The sequence below is a fragment of the Barbus barbus genome (genome assembly GCF_936440315.1).
Source record: "Barbus barbus genome assembly, chromosome: 35".
NCBI lineage: Eukaryota > Metazoa > Chordata > Actinopteri > Cypriniformes > Cyprinidae > Barbus > Barbus barbus.
In genome coordinates this window covers 6,648,986-6,671,463 of record NC_136763.1, presented here as the reverse complement: position 1 = coordinate 6,671,463, position 22,478 = coordinate 6,648,986, and the positions used below count along the sequence as shown (strand labels likewise).

At 36.4% G+C, this 22,478-nt stretch overlaps 1 protein-coding gene across 2 annotated transcripts in view; it reads left to right on the top strand.

The window, feature by feature from the left end:
• The window catches only part of gnai2a (guanine nucleotide binding protein (G protein), alpha inhibiting activity polypeptide 2a), a 73,635-nt gene that overhangs the window by 42,405 nt on the left and 8,752 nt on the right, over positions 1-22,478 (top strand). For both annotated transcript variants that reach the window (XM_079393597.1, XM_079393598.1), the window contains exons 2-4: positions 6,516-6,558; positions 10,886-11,027; positions 17,425-17,585. In XM_079393597.1, the coding sequence (XP_079249723.1) occupies positions 6,516-6,558; positions 10,886-11,027; positions 17,425-17,585 (346 nt within the window). The remainder of the gene's footprint in view (positions 1-6,515; positions 6,559-10,885; positions 11,028-17,424; positions 17,586-22,478) is intronic.

Sequence of the window (22,478 nt, the reverse complement as noted above, 5' to 3'; positions counted from 1 at the left end):
ATACTGTTAACCCATCATCATCAGTGACCCCTCCATGTAAGCAGAACAATGTATTTTCTATCTACAAAAAAAAAAAAAAATAAAAATCACATTATATTTGAATCAGCTGGCCTTTTCCATTACATTAGTGCTCCAACATGGCTCTCTGTAACTGGGCATCAGGGGAAAGATGCAGGATTACACTGCGGAATAAGTATCGATTTCATGTGTACTAACATTTAGCAAAGTACTTTTCTTCATGTATGTGCAGATCGATGTCCAAAGAACACTGACAAAATAGAATTTTTCATAACTTTAAAGTACTTTCTTGAAGATACAAGCAGGCATGTGTTGCAGACCCGCGGCAGGTGGGTCTGCCTGAGGCTGCTGGCGTTTTCTGGGAGTGCACCTCCCTGCTTGCAATGTTTAACAAGAAACGGACGTATCCTCTTCATTTTCTCAAGCGGTATGTCAGCTTCAGCACACATTGCAACAAACTCACGCCTTGCTTCTGTTGATTTTGTCGTTGCCTCAATGGTAACCTGGAGGGATTTGCCCGCTGTGGATTTAGCTTTGTTCTTGAGATGAACTTTTGATATCAAATGGTCGTTACTTGTGTCTTTGTGGGTCCAGTCAACAGTATGTTGACAAAACTTACAAAAACGTTGTTGTCCAGACTCATAGTAGTCGTTGGGGTATTGTTCAGCCCGGTATTTAGCGTTCAATTGAGAGTTTCTTAATTGTTTTGACACCGTTATCTTATCAGGAGCCACTCGCTTCGACATTTTTTTCCTTGCGCGGGAACGTAAGGACGTATGGTTACTAGGCAACATGTTTAACAATGCCATTTGGCCACGGTTTAGGTAGAGACCTTTCTACGTTTGTTGTTTTAAACTGAAAAAATGAGAAAGAGGTAAAAAAAAATTTATTTAATGTCAACAAAATATATGCATATTCCGTGCGATTCCGAGAATTCCGTTTTCATGTGTAAATTCCGTGATTCCGTCCGCGTTTTCCGCATCACGGAAATCATAGGGCCCTATGCCAATTATATTCAGCCTAACAGTGCAGTGGGCCCATGCAAGCGCTATTATATTCTGTATGTGTTTGCTGCCTCCCTTCTGTTTGAATGAAGAGTTTTGAGGTGCTGATGGAGGCCCGGGGCGTTAAGAGGGTCTAACTGTGTGTGTGTGTGTGTGTGTGTGTGGCTGGTTCAGCTGTAATTGTTGTGACCTAAATGATGGTAAACAGTGGCATTGCTGTCCACACAACTAGAGCCACACTCACACTGGCCTCTTTGTCCTTCTCTTACCACCCCCTCTGACACACACACATGGAGCATTTGTAGCCACATAAGGGCCTATAGGGAGCAGGATGGCCCCAGGCGGATGGGACTGGCATGGATTTCCCTCCTTTGGTGGAAACTGGGTAATTCTGGGACAATGGCCACATGACGCTCTTTGGCATCTTAGGAGCCGGATGAGGAAAGGGTCTTTTGTTTCTATTCTGCATTTCCCAACATGTTACATCACACATCCACTAATACACACGTGTGAGATGTTGTGGAAACTGCGATTTATATGCACGCTAATGTGCTTTCCAGAAAGCCTTATTTATTATTCCTTCTGGATTGACCACATCACATTGAGAGTTTTGAGATATTTCTTTTTTCCTTTTTCACATTTTGAAGGTTTGAAGGTGTCTCGTCCACAGACCAATAAAAGCTTATTTACTGAACACACAAACTTCTCACTACGTCACAGAGGGATGGTGTGTGTTTTTGTTTCAGGTATTACAAATGTGTACCTTGTGAAACCACTAAACAAACATGCAAGACATTTAGACTTTCGTCTCACTGTGTTCAGAACATTGTTTCTAAATGCTATTGATCTGACGATGATCCAACCTGGGAAAAAAAAATTGTCATAAATAAGCAGACAAATAAATTTTTCAGACAGCCCAATAAACAGTTGACAGTTTTATCCATTTACTAGATATAAACAGGGGCATAAAAACGATCACACTCGCCCATCTGTGGGGCATCATCAGTCTGCGGTCTCTGCCGGAGCATTGATCAGGGTGAGCCGCATCAAAAGTGTTTTTCACAACAGCTCTGTCTTTGCCTGTTCATTATCCAGCGGTGGTTTCAGCAGGCAAATAACATTATAAATGGCCCTAGAGGCACTGCAAGGATGTTCAGTGCTTATTAAACCATCACTTCATTAATCCAAAGTATTCGGTTTGTAAGTGTGCGGTTGTATGTATTATGTCAAAGAGTGCATGATTAATTCATTGGTTGTTCATGTTTTTTATTACTTACTTAAATTTACTTCTATTATTTACTTTATTTTACTTTACCTTTTTCTTTAGCATGTTCACAATTCACTATGGCAAAGCTCTGATGTATTGATAATAATTTTAACACTATATTGTACCCCTAAAACTTTTTTTAAATATGTAGCTAATTCTTTGTTTTTTAATCTAATCCTTATTTAATTTTTTATAGAATTTTTCATCTGACACAGCTCATATTCATTTTAACCCTTTATAAAATAGGTTTATATAACCTTATTTTACACTTCTAAAACTATTAATTTTTTAACTATTGCTTTTATTTGATAAAGACTACCTGAATTAAATTTAGTTTAATTTAGGTAAGGTTATTTACTTTCATTTATATTTTTTAATGTGTAATTTTTTATCATGTAAAAAAATACATGTTTTTGTTAACTGCCCATGTTTAATTTTTTAATATCATCATCATCATCATCATCATCATAATCATTATTATTTTATTTTTATTTTTGTTGTGTGTTGTTTTTAAAGGCTCTCTTCAGATCAGATTATTACTCCAGCATTGTTATTAGACTAGCCTGCGAACACTAGAGCAGAAGAAAAAGGAGAAGAGGGAGATGCATTTATTAAGTGAACAGTCAGAGAGATCACGCTCCGCTTGTGAAGGCCTAGAATTTGAACAGAAAGGAACTAATGCCTGGCAACCGCACCACAAAGGGTGGAGAGCTGTGGTCAAGTCTGTCTGCTGGAGCAATGAATACAAAAACCAGAGGACGAGTGAAGTGAGAGAGCGAGAGCAAGAACGTAAGTCTGTTTAAACGTGATTAGATGGATCACATGCATGATATCAGCTTTTTAAATAGGCAAGTTACTTGCTGTTGATTTCATAATGCAGTTGAGAGACAGTAAAACTGGTTAAGTCATGGCCAAGCTAGAAAATAAGACATGCAGGGTGGACTGAGACAAATGTGTACTGTGGTAACCTGAGTCGCAGCTGCAGCAACAAAACCAAATTATTCTCGTCTCCACTGTGAACCTGTGTGCCTCAGACCATAATGACCACAAAAACTCAGTCAGCCTCAGCCAGACAACCTGGCCCCGGATCAGGAGTGCACACCTGAGCTCATTGGCACGTCGCTGCACTGTATTGGTGAGCTCTCATTAGCGTAGCCCATGTTGTCATTTACACATCCACGCATGCCCTCAGATCTGAGGTACCGCAACCGTGCGATGAGACCAATGCAATGCAAAAACAACACCTGATACCAGGCCTTTTGCACACATGTGAGTCTGTCTGGGTTTAAAATTAAATTAAATTAATTCAGTTTAAATTTCTGTTGTTTAAATTTAATTATTTTTATATCTAGTACAGAAAAAAACTGCAAGTTAATATTGATGTGCATATTGCTTTGTAATTGAGCTCATAAAATTAAAACAGGTCAGGTTTAATTTGTAGTGTGCTGAAAATACAGGCCATTGTGTAATAAACGCTCTTGGATACTGGAAGAACCCGGCTGCCCATCCCAGTGGAATCTCTGGTAATGTTTCAAATTAGTTTTGTAGGAGATGGCACTGCGAAGAATCTATAACCGTAATTGGATAAATTGAAAAGATGTAGCATGCTTTTATGTGTAGCTCATTTATGATTGTTTAAGAGAGTGTTTTTCTGGTAATCCACGACTACTGTTTGGTTGAGTGCTGCTCATGTGATGGCCTTTTGTCTTTTGTTATGGTTTAAAACGCATTCCGTGGAAGTGCCGCCAGTTTTATTCGCAGACAATAACTAAAACATACATGGCCACATCCTGCAGGTGCACATCGCTAGATGTATGAACACTAATACACAATAGACATGCTGTGTCATACAGGCTTTTATTTTCCCATGAGGGCTATCCCGTCCCCTGTCTATCCTCTAAGGGATTGAGCACAATGCAAGTTCACTAAGTATAACAAGAACTATATTAGTGTCCATACCAAGGGACGATAAACTTGTACACTACAATTTTGTCTTCTTCAACTGTAAATGCTCAAGCTTCATAAAATTACGGTTGTACCACTGATGTCACATGGACTATTTTAACGATGTCCTTACTACGTTTCTGGGCCTTGAATGTGTCAGTTGTGTTGCTGTCTGTGGAGGGTCAGAAAGCTCTCGGATTTCATCAAAAATATCTTAATTTGTTTTCTGAAGATGAACAAAGGTCTTACAGGTTTGGAACGACATGAGGGTGAGTAATTAATGACAGAATTTTCATTTTTGGGTGAACTATCCCTTTAAAGTCAGATCATGTAGCAGTGATAATAATAATAATAATAAAATTGTTACAACCTTATTTTTAAGGAACAGGCCTACCATACAATTTGTCTTCCAAATTTTAATTTTAACAGAAAACCTCTGTTGTGCAGCAATCTTATTCTTTGCCAAAAAATAAAAATACATTTTAAAGTCTCCATTTGATTTGAATTTAAGTGTTAAAATTTGAAAAAAAAATGTATTGCTTTATTGCATTTGAGAACTGTTTTTGATGATAATATTATTATTAAATCATTACATTTACAATAATCATTATCATAAATCATCACATTGTTAAAGTTGAATGAATTCAGGTGATTAGACATTGGTTTTGATTATTAAAAATAATTAAACCATTTAATCTGAATTAGTGCTGTCAAACGATTAATCACAATTAATCGCATCCAAAATAAAAGTTTTTGTTTACATTGTGTACTGTGTATATTTGTATATATAAATACACACACACACGGTATATATTTTGAAGATATTTACATGTTTATACATTTATAAGCATGCTAAATGTTTATGTCTGAATGTCTAAATGTCTGCTAAATGACTAAATAATAATTTATATATTCATATTCTTTTGTTTTATATTACATATATTTAATTTATAAAACTTTTTCTTAAATATATACATGCGTGTGTTTGTATTTACATTTACATAATAAATATACACAGTATACACACTTATATTATGTAAACAAGCTTTATTTTAGATGCGATTAATCGCAATTAATCATTTGACGTCACTAATCTGAATCCAGAAAAATGACAACTGAAAATAAGACAAGAATTTGAAGAAGAAAAAAATTAAACAAACTGGTTTCATAGGGGCCTATTATAGTTACAATCCTTGGTGTGAAAAGCCCTTTACACCAACTTTCTAAGCGTGCAGTAGCAGCAAAAATCTCTCAAATGAAAGCTGCAAACTGATGCGTGACTGAAGTCTGAACGGCTGCCGTCTCTGTAAGATGTGGGAGAACTGATTTTGCATGTTTGAGGTGTTGACAGCAGCTGCTCAAGTGTGAAGTCGTCTCTTCACGTAGAGTAAGTGGGTGTGAGCGTGTGGCATGTTGACAGGTGTGCTAAAACTGTGATTTTGAAATCAGTAGGCCATCTTTTGACTTTTCTTTGTTTCTTTTTTTTTTTTAAGGCTTTCCTCTTTTTGTGCATCTTCAGATACTATTTCATTGGAGTTTGAGGGCAGTTTTCCGCTCTGTTTGCAGCGTAATCCGTGTGTTTAGAGTTGTGTAAGAGGGCCGCAGACTGACGGCCAGGGGGCAGCGCTACATCTCAGAGCTGCACGTCATGTGACACGAACACGCTCCCCAGAGCACAAACATGTGCCAGTCTGTATCAGATACGCCATTGTGACGCATAGATATTTGTTGATTCTAGCGTATGGCCGTTATGTTTTGTGTTTATATAATGTTCAAATGAGGGAGTTAGATGTCAAATGAGTAGCGTGCCCCTGCAGGCCTGTGGAAATTACCCTGATAAGGCCCCGTTTCCTGTTTGTGAAGCACTCAGACATCACCATTAAAGGCCAAACTTGATAAACACCAGGTCTGGGAGAGAATGGAAGTCAGCAAGACTTGAGTTACTGGAAGTATAGGCCACACGTGCACACACACATTCGCAATACAGGGTGGGCATTAGCACTAAGACTGACTAGACGGAGAAAAAAACAGTGACCGTGAGCTTGCTTTCCTGTCTGAAGTAGGGCTGTGCGATATATCGAACACGATGATCATGCGTATCTCGTCAGTAAAGCCGGTTCCGTGATTAGCGGTAAATCTCCATCACCTGCTTTCAGATTCTGATCTGATTTAATACACCGAGCCGTAGATCACTGACAAGCTATATCAATATCACGTTCATAATTGCAGATGAACATGAGTGTTGTTTTTATAACCTTGTTTTCTTTGTGTTTCTGTCACAGGTGCTGGAGAATCGGGGAAGAGCACCATCGTTAAACAGATGAAGTGAGTGAACAATGTTTTCTCTTCCCAAAATCTCTTACTCTCTTTCAGACACATCTCTAAATGCCAGCTGTTGACGCTGGTTTGGATGATATGAGAGGGCACTGCTGCAACTCTAAAGTGAAAAAAATTTAAGAAAATTCTTTCTCACTAACGTACACATTCATTCATATGGAACATTAGGAGTTTTTGCCCCTGCACTAGTTAATAAACTCAAAGTGCACATACTCAAACACAAACCCCATAGTTCCAAGTCTAAATGAGTGTTTAGAATCATTAATTTCAGTGAGTCAGATTCAGTGAGTCATTTCAAAGGCTAGATCGTCAATTTGAACAGCTATTCAGGTAGCTAGACAAGTTTAAAAGTTGCAATGTAACAGAAGTAGATTCAAATCTTTTCTTCCAGTCTTAGTTCAATCCTTCAGTCGTTGGTTGAATGAAGGCAGATCTGAATTCAAGCTTGAGATCAGTTTGTAAGAAAGAGACTAGGTTTAAGCAGCCAAAATGATTGGAGAAGATGTTAAATACGTACCAATAAGTACATATCACTGCAGTTTCCAACAGAAATGAACACTAGAGGAGGTAAAACAACCAGCACTTGTAATCATTTTCCTACACCGTTATGATTACAGCTCAATATTTTTCGCTTTCTGGATGTAACAAGCTTGCTTGGTAGATCAGCCGGCATGGAATTGGACTTGCATGCGGAATCCTTGGGTACGAATCCTGTGAAAAACATGGCTCACGATGAAAGAGCTCAAAGATGAGAGATCGAAAAACGAGCTAAAATGGCATGCTAGCAATTTGCGTTTTTACGTCACATTCGCTTTTGTTCATACTATCGGTAGGTTTAGGTGTAGTGCAGATGGTACATTATTTTTAAACGTTACGGAGCATTAGAGTTATAGCGCCACTCAACGAACATTTCAAGTCAGAACTGCGGTGACACATACAAAACCAACATCACATAAAACCATATGTACCATATGTGCGTTCATCTGTTCAACACCAAGCACTCTTTTAGCACCACTCAGTGGACATTTCCCATCGAATATGTCACGAAACCTACATGGCACAACATATTTCGCATCTTGCAAAAAAGTTCCCGCAGGTATGTTTCCATCATGAGATCAGGCTCGCCACAACACGAGCATAAAAGTAGTTCACATTAATTTGTGCAATAGCACCCACTGTGGCAGCTCTGAGAATGCAACGTATATTTGCATTGCATTATCAGTTGTATTCTGACGTTTCACAACTTAATAAAATGTGAAATTGTGTATGCGTTGCAAGCATACTTGTGTATAGTATTTTTTGGGGCCTTTCACATAGAAGTCGTCTCAAGACAGAGCGCGTTGCCTACCTAAACAGCATTTTTTGCCACAAATGTTACAAATGTAACGCTGATGGCTAAAAGTCCTGTCTGGGTATGTAGCCTATGTGTCTCCCTTGTTCACATAAACAGCTGTTGATGTGCGTGTGTATGTAGTGGGGCCCCTGGCAGCAGTTAATACTGTTTATCTGACTTTGACCTCTGCTGCTCTTTTTACACCTCGGTTTCCCAAAGCTGTTTTACAATCTAATCACTCTGATGGAAAATGTTTTGTACTCCATCTCATCACTGAATGCGTCCTGACACACACTCTGACCTGGGGTATAATCGCGGCATTCATTCTTTAATAATTGAATTACATTATTATAATCGGAGAAGAGTGTTTCTATTTTCCTTTTAAAGCTGTTTTAAATGCCATCTGAGTGACAGACGGTGAACTGGCTTTCTGGTTCTCTCCTCAGAGATTTTCCTCTGAACTACTGAGCTGACTATTTAAAAAAAAAAAAAAATCTCCATAGATTCAGTCTGACAAGATCCACAGGAAAATTCCCACCAGCACTTAAAATCAATTCAGTGGCTAAGTTCCATCCACTGCAAAAGCCTGTTCACATTAATACATTTTATATTACATCTGGATACTAAAGCCAGGCTTCGGGTTAAAACCTAATGTTCTTATATCTTTGTCTTTTGTGCCATCATTTATTTGTTCTGTTTTATTTATTTATTTATTCATATTTGCTTTTTCTGGTGAATCTAACAAATATTTGTTTAGCTTTATATTTACATTTAATATTGAGTTTAGGGTTGGTAATATTTTTAATGATTCTGAAAGAAGTGTTTTGTGCACACCAAGGTTGCATTTATTTGATTGAACAAATAAATAAACTAGTGTTGTCAAAAATATCGATATTTCGATAAATATCGATACTGAAATATCTGAACGGTACCAATATTAATTTCCCGAAGTATCGATACACCGATACTAGCCGAGCTGTCACTTTCACTTCTCTCCAAAGGCGCGTGGACAAGCACCACACGTGGCCGCACTCGTCTCCTTCGCTCTGGTTAAATAGCAAAAGTGAAGTGAATAGAAAGATGACTGCTCTGGTTGTTAAAGAACACAACAGGAGCGCTATCTGTAAGGATCTATGATCTCCGCGATGCAGAGAACGCGCACGGAATCCAGTCATAAAAACGGAATTTACAGTTGAACGCGGAATGTCACGGAATTTGTCAAAGTTTGGATGAATTAATCAAAAGTAGGTCATTACACTTAAATCAAATCGCGATATGGACTAGTATCTGTAAATATTAAGCTGCAAAAGTGGATTTAAATATGAATCCTGCATGTTCTGCGCGTCTCTGAGTGAATGTGCTGCACGTGCGGTTGTGTTTACTAATGTGGCGCTCGCGGTGATTTCCGCGTCTGCCGTCTCAATGAGGACATAAATACATCAACAATATCTCCAGAACTGATCTGAAAGGCACTTTACGAGCATTTTACCATTTAATTTGAGTAAAACTAGCGTCATATCATACACACACACACAGAACGTTAGAAGTATTCACGGCAACCTGTCAAAATAAAAGTTCGGTTTAACTATTAAAGACCGTGTGCCAGAAATAGGCTATATTACTATTATTTAGTAGAATGTACATAATACTACTACTTACTACTACTGTTAATTTTTTTAAAGAAATAATCACAAAATATTTTAATTTTAATAGTAAATCCCCTTCATTTGCCAAAAATGTAAATGTTTAATTTTCATTAATTCAAATATAAATGAATTAAAATTGTTTTATGCCTTCATCTGATATCCAGTACAATTTAAATACACAACACAGAATTTCTGAGGGGGAAAACACATTTCATAAGGCTACTGTAAGAATAAATAAAAAAAATTGTATGCATTCAAATAGCCTAATAGACATGCTAAAACAGAATTTGGTAACAATAAAACATAAGGTTCAAACATTTCATACGGCCCTAAACGTGTCATTTTTGTTACACTTTTAATAAATTAAATGTTAAATTGTATAATTTTCATGATTTTAATGAATTAGACATGCTTTTAGATTAATAGCATTTAATTTGACCATTAAAAAAAAAGAGTCCAGAAAAATTAAAACGGAAAAAAACGGAATCCAGAAAAATTTAAATGGGAAAAACTGAATGTAGAAAAAAATAAAACGGAATTTGGGGAAAAATAAAACTGATTTCATAGGGCCCTATATCTGGAAATATTTTGGTTATGAAGCAAATGAGAATATCAACAAATAGAACTTTGGATTTTAATTAGTACATGTATTAGTAAACGTTAGTTTCAATTAACATTTAACTAAGATTAATAAAAGATCAATAAATAAATCAACAAATGCAGTACCTTCATGTAAAATATACCGCATGTTCTCGACTTGTTACATTTATCTTTAAATTAAAAAAATTACCCCCTTAATATTGTGGCAGTTTTTTTCTCCGTGGTATCGAAAATGGTATCGAGTATCGATATTTTTCAAGGTATCGTATCGAAGTTAGAAATTCCAGTATCGTGACAACACTAAAATAAACAAATAAAATCAAAACACAGTAAAATCAAAACTGTGACATTATTACAATGTAAAATAACTTGTCTATTTTAATGTATTTTAAAATTTTTGATTAATAGAAAGTTTAAAAACGGAATTTATATGAAATAATTTTAGCATTGTAAGTTTTTACTGCCACTTTTGATATTTAATTTAATATATAATATTCTGATTTATAGATGTAATCAGATTTACTTATTCACTATTTACATTCATATATTCTGATTTAATATAACTACTTCCTGTTTGCCGCATCATAATATACGTGTGTGTATGCATGCATAGGTATGTGTGTGAATATACACACACGCACACACACACACTTAAAACAATACAACTGAAATTTTAATGAGGGCTAAATATCCTATACAACACTGATGATTGATCGTCTGTATGTACGTTATGCAGGATTATTCATGAGGACGGCTACACGGAGGAAGAGTGCAAGCAGTATCGAGCTGTGGTGTACAGTAACACCATCCAGTCCATCATGGCCATTATTAAAGCCATAAGCAACCTCAAGATCGAATATGAGGACAGTGGCAGAGCGGTGAGTACACACGGCATTCCCTCCGCAAATAAATCACACACATCCTCAGTACAGCAACACACACACACCTCAGATCATCTCAAACACCCACCAGCTCAGATGATCCCTCCCTTGTCACAAAGTCTGATTATCAGCTTAAACTCTGTTCTTGCTGCTCAAGAAACATTTCTTATTTCTTCTTTTGTGGAAATATAATTATTTATAACATTTTGTCTTAATCACTTTTGATCAATTTAATTTATATTTCTACTCGAGTCCTGCAAGAGACTTCAGAGCACACATAATAACAGTAACAATCTTTATTCTGCGGTCTATGCACAAATCCTCAAAACCTGCTAGAGATATAAAGATTAAGTGTAAAAGAAGGGAAAAAGAAAATGAGAAAGTCAGAGTGTTAGCTTTCTAGCTAGGATCTCAAGAGAACAGCCTGAAGACAGCAGTATGTTCAGCACATCTGAGGCTCTGCAGAAGCTCTGATCTCTATCAGCTCAGATTTATCCTCACTATATAGTCGAATCCATGATATTTGACCAGATTTACAGTGAATGTACAGGGTTAACACTGACTGAATGGAAGGAAGTAGGACGCAGGAGTCTTGAGACGTGTTATTAAAAGTCAAACTTCTTTTAACTTGTCACAGTGTCTTAAAAAAAGCAGCACTCATAGTGCAGAGAATGAAGTGAAGAATATAGCTCCTTTAAACCAACACAGGCCCTTTATTTTACCGTGCAGCAGCAGTGTATGTTTTAATTAGACGGGTGAAGGGAGAGATGGATGATTGTGTCTCTGCTCTGGGAATAGAGCTGTAAAGTGCTGTTAGAGAGGCTAACAACATCTCTCCATCATGTTTAATTAGTGAGAGCGAGATCTGTTGGGGAAATTCCTCAAGTGTTTCTCTCTCTCTTTCTTGTTTATGAGGTGTTTTTGATGAAGGATGTACAAAACTCAGTGGGTCATCTCAGTAACTAGTCTGTTTTACGAAAGCCCTGCGTAATTACTGTAAGCTAGTTCATGGTAATGTTCACAAGACACCAATCAGAAGAATTTCTGAGTTATTTATTAAGGGTGTCAGACTCGTTTTAGGTCAAGGGCAGGATTGGAAAAAATAAATGTCTTTTAATGTGTACATATTCAGAGCAACACATGCTTTTATCAAACTAATGATGTGAAATATCAACTTTACAGGGCTCCAGACTACAACGAAAACGGTAGCATTTGAGACCAAAAATATTAATTTGCAAGTGAAGTTTTTGCTGAGGTTGCCACTGGCGACTATATATATTTACATGTTATGACTTAAAAATTTGCATGTAATGCCTTTTTTCCTGATTGTTTTGCGATCAAATCTTTTGTTATGTTCTCGTATTAAATTGAGACTGTGCAACAAAGTTTTAGTGGAATAAAGGGTTTAAAACAGTCCTCATCTCTGCCGCACAGCAGCGCTGACGCACACCTGCTAAACGCTGATCAGTTTTGTAGCGTGAGAGAGATCGATATGAAGGAGACGTGCACAAAAGCAGCGTCTATTTCATGCACAACTTGAATAAACTACAACAGGTAAAGCTGTCATCTGTGTTAATATTTGCAATACCGTTAACAATTCTCGTTTATAATCATTACTAATATGGCTTCTTGTTATCAAGATCTTAGTCTAAATGCTGTTCTGTTAATGCGTGAACTTCATATTATTTGAAGCGCACTTGCCATCCAGTAATTGCAAAAAGCTTTGTGCTTTGTTACTTTTTAATAAAGAAAGTATCAGTATTAAAATTATGCCAAATTCATAACGGAATTCAAACGATAAATATGGTTTTGGCGCTCTTTAATGGCGCAGGCGCAATCGCTTTAGCACCTCAGTTCAAACGGCAAGTGAACCCATTTTATCTTTCTTTTTACTACGATAGTATATAATGAACATGAATTAAAATTCAGGTAGGTAATTTTATTAGAGCCTACAGCACTGAAATGTATCATGTAATAGCTCATTCAGTGTTTCAAACTGCTGAAAACGTGTAAAGCTTGTAAACATTGCAGCGTAATAATACATTTACCTCAGAATAACTATTCGGTGTCCATAAGCTGATCAGTCAGCTAGAAAAAGAACTATAAAGAGGAGCCATATTGCTATATTTATGCACTATTGCATATTACTATTTTTACTTAACCTTTAATAATTCATATTTTTACTTAACATGATTCAACTCCTCCTATAAAACTATAAAACTTCATTTTACTAACGAAGAAAGACAGACTAAATATGTGAAAGACGTGTGACAACAATAACACAATGCATTGACGAGGAGCCCAAGCCACTCTGTGTCCAAGTGATGCTTATGGTCCATGATATTGGTACAGATTCTGTGTAATGAACAATGTGACTGTATATTTCAAGTTGGAAAAGATGTTTAGTTCCCACTTTAAGTAAACCTCATTTCCCAGGACATCTACAAGATGGATTAAAATGCTGATAAAGCCAAGAAAAGATGAGACATAAACGCATGACAGTATGATTGAAATGTTTAAAAATAATAAAAAAAAAATAAAAAATAAAACACCGTTTATTCTGTGGCAAGTTTTTTTCTTATAGGAGCCAATGGCTCCTTACTAGATTTGTCTGGAGCCCTGACTTTAATACTGCTTGTATAAATTAATTGGAAAACATTTGTGTTGTCACAATACCATAACTTCAGTAGTCTGTTCCATTACCAATAAAATTTCACTTTTCTCTGTACTAATTTTGATACCATAGCAAAAGCTGTTTAACTTTATGCGAAAATAAAAAGAATACATTTATACTGCAAAACTTAATACACAGATTAGGGGTGTGCGGTATTGAGAAAAAATATCCCTATATTTTTATTTTTATTTTTTTCGATAATGATAATTAGAGGATATTTTGCAGTGTGTTATTGTGTTGATTTCTGACTACCGTGGACATTAATCTTTGCAGAAGTTGCATCTGAAGTGACATTTAGATGTATTTACACACTATTTAATGCAGCTCAGAGATACATGGAGTGCTTTAACCAGTTACAAATGCATAATATTTTAAACATAAATCATTGAATACTTATATTGAAAATTATTTAAAAAATGAAAATAGTGAAATTAAATGTGAAATTAAAACTGCCAGTAGGCAGAAAGTCACTGGTAATAAGTGAGTCATTGCAACTGAACCGAATCATTTAACGGTTGATTCATTCAGGGACGAAGCACCATCTTGTTGCTCAGAGACGCAAAACAGTGCTGTGGCTGTTTGGAATAATTTTTTGTTGGCGAAATGGAGTAAAAACAGGCAATATGGTGTCTAAAACGTAAGTCTCTTAATATTAACTTATTGTTTATTGAACTGTTGTATAAAAGCAATATCACATTTGTAATCATGCTTATTTTTGAAGAAAAAAACGGTGATTCTCTTCATGTGATTTTAACTATATGAAACGTAAATATATACATTTTCTGCCCCCATATCTTGAATTTAGTGATAATTTTTAATGCATTTTAATAGGCTGAATCATGCAGTGAAAGAACACTCTAAATGCACACGTGCACAGTTTAACCCCCTTCATCACCACATAGGCTAATGCAGTCCGTAGGTGTTTTGTTTGGTTTTTGCAAAATACTCGATATTGTCAAATTGCACATCTTTAAAACAACAATTACAATATTATCTCAGATTATCACACACTCACACAGATCAATTTTGACATCAAATTTTCTTATCTCCACCAAAATAAAAGCTTGATCGTTTAATGCTTGAAACTGAAGAAATTAAGTAAATGTTAGTATTATAATTTCACTGTTAAAATTATATATTGTTATAAATTATATTATATATTTTTAGTAGTTAATTTTAGAGTGCAATATTTATATTTTTTATTTAATTTTATTATTATTATTGTTGTGATATTTTTATGATGAAATATTACAATAGTAATATTTCTTGTTTTGTTTAATATTTTATTTAATAGTAATTTTTATAAGAGTAATAATACTTATATATATATATATATATATATATATATATATATATATATATATATATATATATATATATATATATATATATATATATATATATATATATATATATAAGAAGTGGAGCTTAAAAATCACCAACTTGACCATCCCTATATTTGATTTGATTCTGTTACTCCTTAACTTCATCAAAAACATTGAGTGCACAGTACTGTGCCACAGTACAGTACTGACGGGAAGCAGGAAGTGGAACATTAGCCAGTGTACCTTTAAAATAGTATGAACGAGTTCATGTGTTAAGCATATGTCACAGTTTGAGCAGTGGAACACGTGGAAAACCGCATCCCATGGGACTGATCGCTGCATCTCCTCATTTTCTCTCTCTTTTGTTCTCTCTCTTCTCTTGAGGCCGTAAATCTTTTAAAAGGCCTGTAACCATCCTGCCCTCTCTCCATTCATATCTGTTGCCTTTCTTCCACCGCATAGTAAAAGAACATTTTAGTATTCTTGTTTCAAGCATTCCTTGAATCTAAAAGCTATTCAACTTCTAAATTGCGAAACACTGTGTCGTTTCACATTTACGATGTCTACAGTATACAGGAGCACACAGTTTAAGAATTCCTCATGTCTCCTAGAAGCATGGGGCGGTCGTGTCACACGTCTCTCAGCCCATCACTTCTGCTCATGGCTCCCGTGTTCCACCCCAGGGTTGACTTCCTGTGACCTAGTTCAGCTCCGTGGTGGGAGGGTTTTTGGTGTGAGACTCCATTCCTGCAACATATACTCTGGGAGGAGAGAGACAGATATGTAGGTAGACGGTTATTTTTGTAGCTCTGAGAGAAGCGTGTGGGAGACAAATGGATCAAGACTCGAATCTGAGATGTGATGGTAGAATCTGGAGGTGAGAGCTAGTCATAGGCTGCTTCTCTCCTTCTGTTTTTCTCTCAGGAGATGCATAGCTCACATTTGTATACTGCACTTTTGACCTGCCTGGCAAATAAATCTCTGGAGTAACATGAAGTAACCCCCACAAAGTACACACATGCACGTGCACACACAGCAACAACCGTAAAAATGTCTCTTCTCCCAGAATGCCACCTTGCAACCAGTCTGTCTTCCAAGATAATGGATGTGTAGATAATGCAAATGGACGACCGATATTTATTTTTACCGATATTTAATCAATAAACAATATCAGGTCTACTAACAGGTGTAGGGGGTTAAACAGTATGTTTAACAGGAGCTGACATTTCAGTGTTTTATAATATGCATCTTGCTTTTTTTTTTCCTATTTGGATTTTTTTAAAATATTTATTTTAAAAAAAATATCTATATCCTGCCCAGTATTGTCCAATGAAACAATGTTCATATTAAAGGCTATGAAAACAAATATAGTAAATATGTAACTATATAGGCCAGGGGTCGGCAAGTAAGTTTGGCATCGGGCCAAAAAATAATTCACCACTAGATGGTGGGCTAGAACATAGTCGAAGGATAATTGAAGATATTAATTGATGAAAAGTGCAACCAGAATTGCCTGTGACTGACTGTTACAGTGTATTTTGTAACTGGTAGTGAGCTGTTACTCTGTAAAATCCTGAGACGGTCAATAACAAAAAGCCACATTTGTATATGGTGGTGTCTGATCAGAGTATGTGAGGAACGTCAACAATTTCCCCTCCGCGCTCCGAGCATTTAATTATCTCGCCGCTCCCGCTCGTGATGATGGAGTGCTCTTGGAGCGAGTGAAAACCACGACACTCCGACTTTTAAAAAATACGCTCCTCACGCCATTCAAAATCACACCGCTCCACTCGCGCTCCACTCACATACTCTGATTATGAGTAGCTATTGCTGTCATGACAGATCTATTTCAGAACCAGCTACTATCAAAATAATCTGGCTACGGGCGCGGGCCAGATATTATTGCCGACCGCTGATGTAGGCTGTGTTATATATTATGTGCAAAAAAGGCTTAAAATCACATGACATCCTAACATTGTAACATTACACTTCTAAAAACAAAAATAATGCTTTGTAAAGCAGAAGTTAATTGCACTAAACTAAAAATGAGAAAAAGCACGGCTATGCATAACTCGGTGAGGTTAAATGCACTTGCATCGTCAAATACTTATATGGTAGAAAATTCATGTAAACAGTTCTTCACATGGGCTAGAGGGTAAAAAAAAAAAAAAAAGTAAAAATGTTGTGATTAATGTGAAGAGTCAAATTCTAGCTTCTGTGAGGTAATATGTTCACATTGCAGATTATCCACAGTTTATGAATTTGGTTAGACTTTGTGAACCTGCCTCAGACTCCTAATTCTTTTGCATATGATGTATATAAATGTTAGTTTCTGTATTCTGTGTGTTAATGTGCACTATTTTTGATTGGATCTGTTTATTCGTTTGTTTTATAGGATGATGCACGTCTGTTGTTTTCCCTGGCCGGGACGGCAGAGGAACAGGGCTTCCTGCCAGACGACCTGGCCAATGTCATCACCAGACTGTGGGCTGATGGAGGGGTACAGAGCTGCTTCACCCGCGCCAGAGAATACCAGCTCAATGACTCCGCTGCATAGTGAGTTCTCTCTCTGTTATTAGTCAGAAAGATATCGACCAATGGCCATCCGTCAATATTCATGGAAAGCAAATATCATAACTCATAATGCACACCCTCAGTCAGATGATAAATCATGCATTTACAGACAGAACAGGGTGGTGCACTACAGCATTATTAGTATTTTACTTGGAAATTAAAACACATGTTCAAATATTCAAAGTTTTACATAGACTCCAAAACCACTCTGCTATAGTTCAAAATGCTATCAGGCTTCACTAAATGAGAGCCAAAGAAACTGAAACATACTCAAGAGTGCCTTTAACTTTAAAAGAAATAGAAAGATAAAAATGTGTTGAGAGTGGGCAAGATCAGATCGATATGTCAAAGAGAGCAGAAACTCTGGCACTAACAGTTAACGCTCCGTTGAGAAACCAGTTGCTATTAAAGTTGGCCTGGGTCAGGACTTCCATGAATTTTCCCATGCTTGATACACTCAATCAGGGGTAGGAGGAGTGTTCCCTCACATGGGATCACGGTTGATTTGGCCTTGAATTAGGAAATGAATGATGTCATTTGTCGGTGGGAAAAGAGATTGTGGAACGACAGAGGGAGTGCTAATCTTAGTTTTCATAATATTTAGTTGTGTTTGCTAGGTTCAGCAGATGTTTATGTGAGAGGGTTTATAGCCTGTGGGTGGAGAGAAGTGTGGTTTTACAGAGGCAGCCACTCCTTCCCCACCCTCAAAACGGACGCTACAGATGTCTATATTGAAAAAAATGGCAAAACCTTCATGAAGAGAGTTGCAGGCTATAGAAATTATAATTAGATCATAATAAAAACAATGATTGCATAGAAATTTTGGGCTCAATAAAGACTTGCATTGTTAAAAAAAGATTTCAAATAAATGATCATGAGAGATCGTGAGAGTCAAAAACATTAAAACGGCTTCTGTGTGGCTTCTTTAAATGTTTTGCACTGCTTTGTTCGTTAAATATTATCAACCCTCTGCTTGGCAATAGAATCTCCATTGGCTTGTAATTTTTTTTTAGTGTACTCACCAGACTAATATTAATTATCTGATATACATATATATATATATATATATATATATAGCTTATGTTTGGAAAATGGCAGTTTTTTTTAAATATCTCACTTAGCATCAGTCAGTCAAACATTATATGATATTATGATAATTTAGCATTAAATGATGATAGAACTTTAGTAATTAGAATAACCATGTATGAATGCATATTTGTCATGTTGACTGAACTTAGGTCTGGTGGTGTTTGTCATTTAGTGTTTCTATAAAAAAAAAAGAGGGGGGGGGGGACTACAAATAATACTGATAAGATAAAACTACTACGAATTCTACTACTAATAAGAACAATATAAAACGCACTAAGGATTATTGAGCTGCTGGGTTCATGAATATTAATCAGGTTGTCTGCGTTCGCTCGAACTGATTCGCTGAAATCAAAACAGGGAGGATAATAGGTGAGTACCAGCCAATGAGATTGCCGTTTGCGCATTAGTCCCGCCCACTACCGGAAAACCCGGCTCTTAAAAGCTGAAGAATTCCAAAGGAACTCCATTATTTTGACAGGAAAATACAACAAAGGATATCATTTACATGTAGCGCGTCAATTCTGCATGATATGTAAGACTGCAAACTGCGGACTTGACAACATAGCGTGCTAACTTGATGCTTCCTCTGAAGACTGCTTAGATGTGTTCGACTTGAAGCAGCGCAGCTAGACCAATCACTGTGTCATCAAATACTATGAGAGCTATAAGAGAGCGGGCGCTTTCTCTCGTCGTACTTTGATGTCATACACCGATCGATCTTCAAGTCGAACACACCTCTTTACTCTTGCGTGTCACGTGACAAGAGTGTAATCGCAGCCTCTGCGGTTGAAAAATCGTGTTTTCACATCGTGATATTATCGCAAATGCAATTAATCGCTCAGCCCTATATGCTAGGCATTAATGACAATAACAGGACGATTTTGAATGTGATTGCCCAATAATTTTAGTTAATATACACATTTAGAGTTGAAGAGATTGTAGAGTGACAAGACATATGTGACCCTGGACCACAAAACCAGTCATAAGTATCACGGGTATATTTGTAGCAATAGCCAAAATTACACTGTATGGGTCAAAATTATAGATTTTTCTTTTATGCCAAAAATCATTAAGACATTAAGTAAAGATCATGTTCCATGAAGATATCTTGTAAATTAACTGTAAATATATCAAAATTTAATTTTTGATTAGTAATATGCATTGCTAAGAACTTAATTTGGACAACTTTAAAGGAGATTTTCTAAATATTTTGATTATTTTGCACCCTCTGATTACAGATTTTCAAATAGTTGTATCTCGGCCAAATATTGTCCTTTCATAACAAACCATACATCAATGGAAAGCTTGCTTATTCAGTTTTCAGATGATGTATAAATCTCAATTTCTAAAAATTGACCCTTATGACTGGTTCTGTGGTCCAGGGTCACATATAGGCAAGGCAAGTTCATTTATATAGCACATTTCATACACAATGGTAATTCAAAGTGCTTTTCATAAAATGAAGTAAAATAATCATAAAAATACTCATCAAAACAATAACACCAGAAATTTAAAAAACATTTAAAATTATTTAAAAATTGATTTAAAATTAATTTAGAATTGTTAGAAATAAAAATGATTATACTTAAAATACAGTGCAGTCAGTTCGGACGTAGCACAGTGCTCGTTCAACAAATGCACAGCTAAACAGATGAGTTTTGAGTTTGGATTTAAATGTGGCTAATGTTTTAGCACATCTGATCTCTTCTGGAAGCTGGTTCCAACTGCGGGCGGCATAATAGCTAAAAGCGGACTCCACTTGTTTTGTGTGAACCCTTGGTATTTCTAATTGACTCGATCCTAATGATCTGAGTGGTCTGTTAGGTTTATATTCAATGAGCATATCTGCAATGTATTTAGGGCCTAGGCCATTGAGTGATTTATAAACGAATAAAAGTACTTTAAAATCAATCCTAAATGTAACTGGAAGCCAGTGTAAGGACCTGTTGTGATGTGCTCAGATTTTCTGGTTCTAGTCAGAATCCTGGCAGCAGCGTTCTGGATGAGCTGCAGCTGTCTAATGGTCTTCTTTGGAAGGCCGGTGAGGAGACCATTGCAATAATCCACCCTGCTGATTAAAAACTACCTTTTCAATAATCTTACCTATGAAGGTAAGATTTGATATTGGTCTATAGTTGCTCAATATGGTGTTATCAAACTACTATATAAAACTACCAGACCACGAATTGGATGACATTGGCTCAAAATTGGGATTCTGGTGACTGTTTGAGTTCACGTTGGTGCTTTGTGAAGCCCGGTCAAGTTTTTCCACACTTAAAACTTCTTCTAAAGCGTCATGGAGCTCATTTCACAAAAGGGCCTTCCCAAAGCTAAGTTAGACGCACACACTTCTCTAGAAAACAAGTAGCATTAAGAATAGTTGCATTGGAACATTTTTTTGCCATGTTTCACAAGATCTTTCCCTGCCTCTTGACCAGAGCAAGACGTCAAGGACAGCTTGACGAACAACAAGACAAACTTTCTGTGCATCAAAGAAAATACCATCTTTGTCTGTTTGCAGACATCTTGTTATAAGTTATTGCCAAGCATCAGAAAATAGTATCCCTTTAAATGTTGCATGATGGTGTATTATTTTGAACAGCCACTGTATTAAGTGTCTAGCCTTGGCATAGTGTTCTCATTACAGGCCAGCTACAGTGTCGGACTGTACTCTTGGTTCTCATAAATTCTAGTTTCGTTTATCAGAGACATGACTTTAATTCTCCGAATCTTAAATGACAGCTGGTGGTCATTAATCTCTCTCGACACAATCCCATATTCCTGCACCCTACAGGCCAGATCCTTTATTGCATAAATCAGAGCTCACCACATGTTGATGTGTGAATAAAAGTTTAATAAGTCTTCAAGAGATGAAACTAAACTCCCCCCTGCCGAAAGGTGAAAATAAATGTTTTGAAATGTCTTGTATTTGCGCTATGTAAGTCAACAAAAGCAGCTCTAAACCAGTCTTTGTGAAGAGGGATTATCAGCACTTTTCAATTTGATTTGGGTTGTGCTTGATTGTTTTGTTCTGATGGACTCCGGCGGCGTGTGAGTGTCTGCAGGAATCCTCACAATATTGCAACTGCACACAGAACCAATAAACATATAACAATTAAGAAAGAAAGGATTCAATCTGATTCAAAGATTCATTGCTACATTGTTTTCTTGTAATTCAGTATTGAAAACCTGAACTCTTGGTTAGTGGTGGAACTGTATAATTGTGTCGTAGTGGGATTGTATGGTATTAGGTGGAGCAATAACATTCAGTGTTGCTGGCAGGAGTTCTTGCCTACACAGCTTATGCAAGCTGTGTTTCTGTGAAGCTTCATCAGCCGTTGATTGGCAGCTGAATAGAGATGTGCATCGTCACTGTCGCAGCCTCCTAGACTGAGGCGGTTTGTCTGTTCCTGTTTGTATAAGAAATTATGATCCACACTCACGAGAACGGTCTTCTTTTTCCGTTTGACTTTTTTCTGTTCCTGTTTGGAAATCTGATTCGACGATTGCACAGTGTTTTGCATAAAAACATAATCTACAAGGCTTGTTCATGCCAAAGCTGATACAACTGAGAGAGACAGAAGTGTACAATGTTTTGCATTATATATAGGGAATATTCCACATATTGAAGTGATATTCAATATTTTATGCCAGTTTTCAAAATAAAGTCAGGGGTGCTTGGGAGGGGTCTGTGGAAAATTTAAGAGAAAAAAATTAAGATTTTAGAAAATATATTTTTGTGCAGTCTGTTAACTTGTTAATTTTAGATGTAACATAAGCCATCTG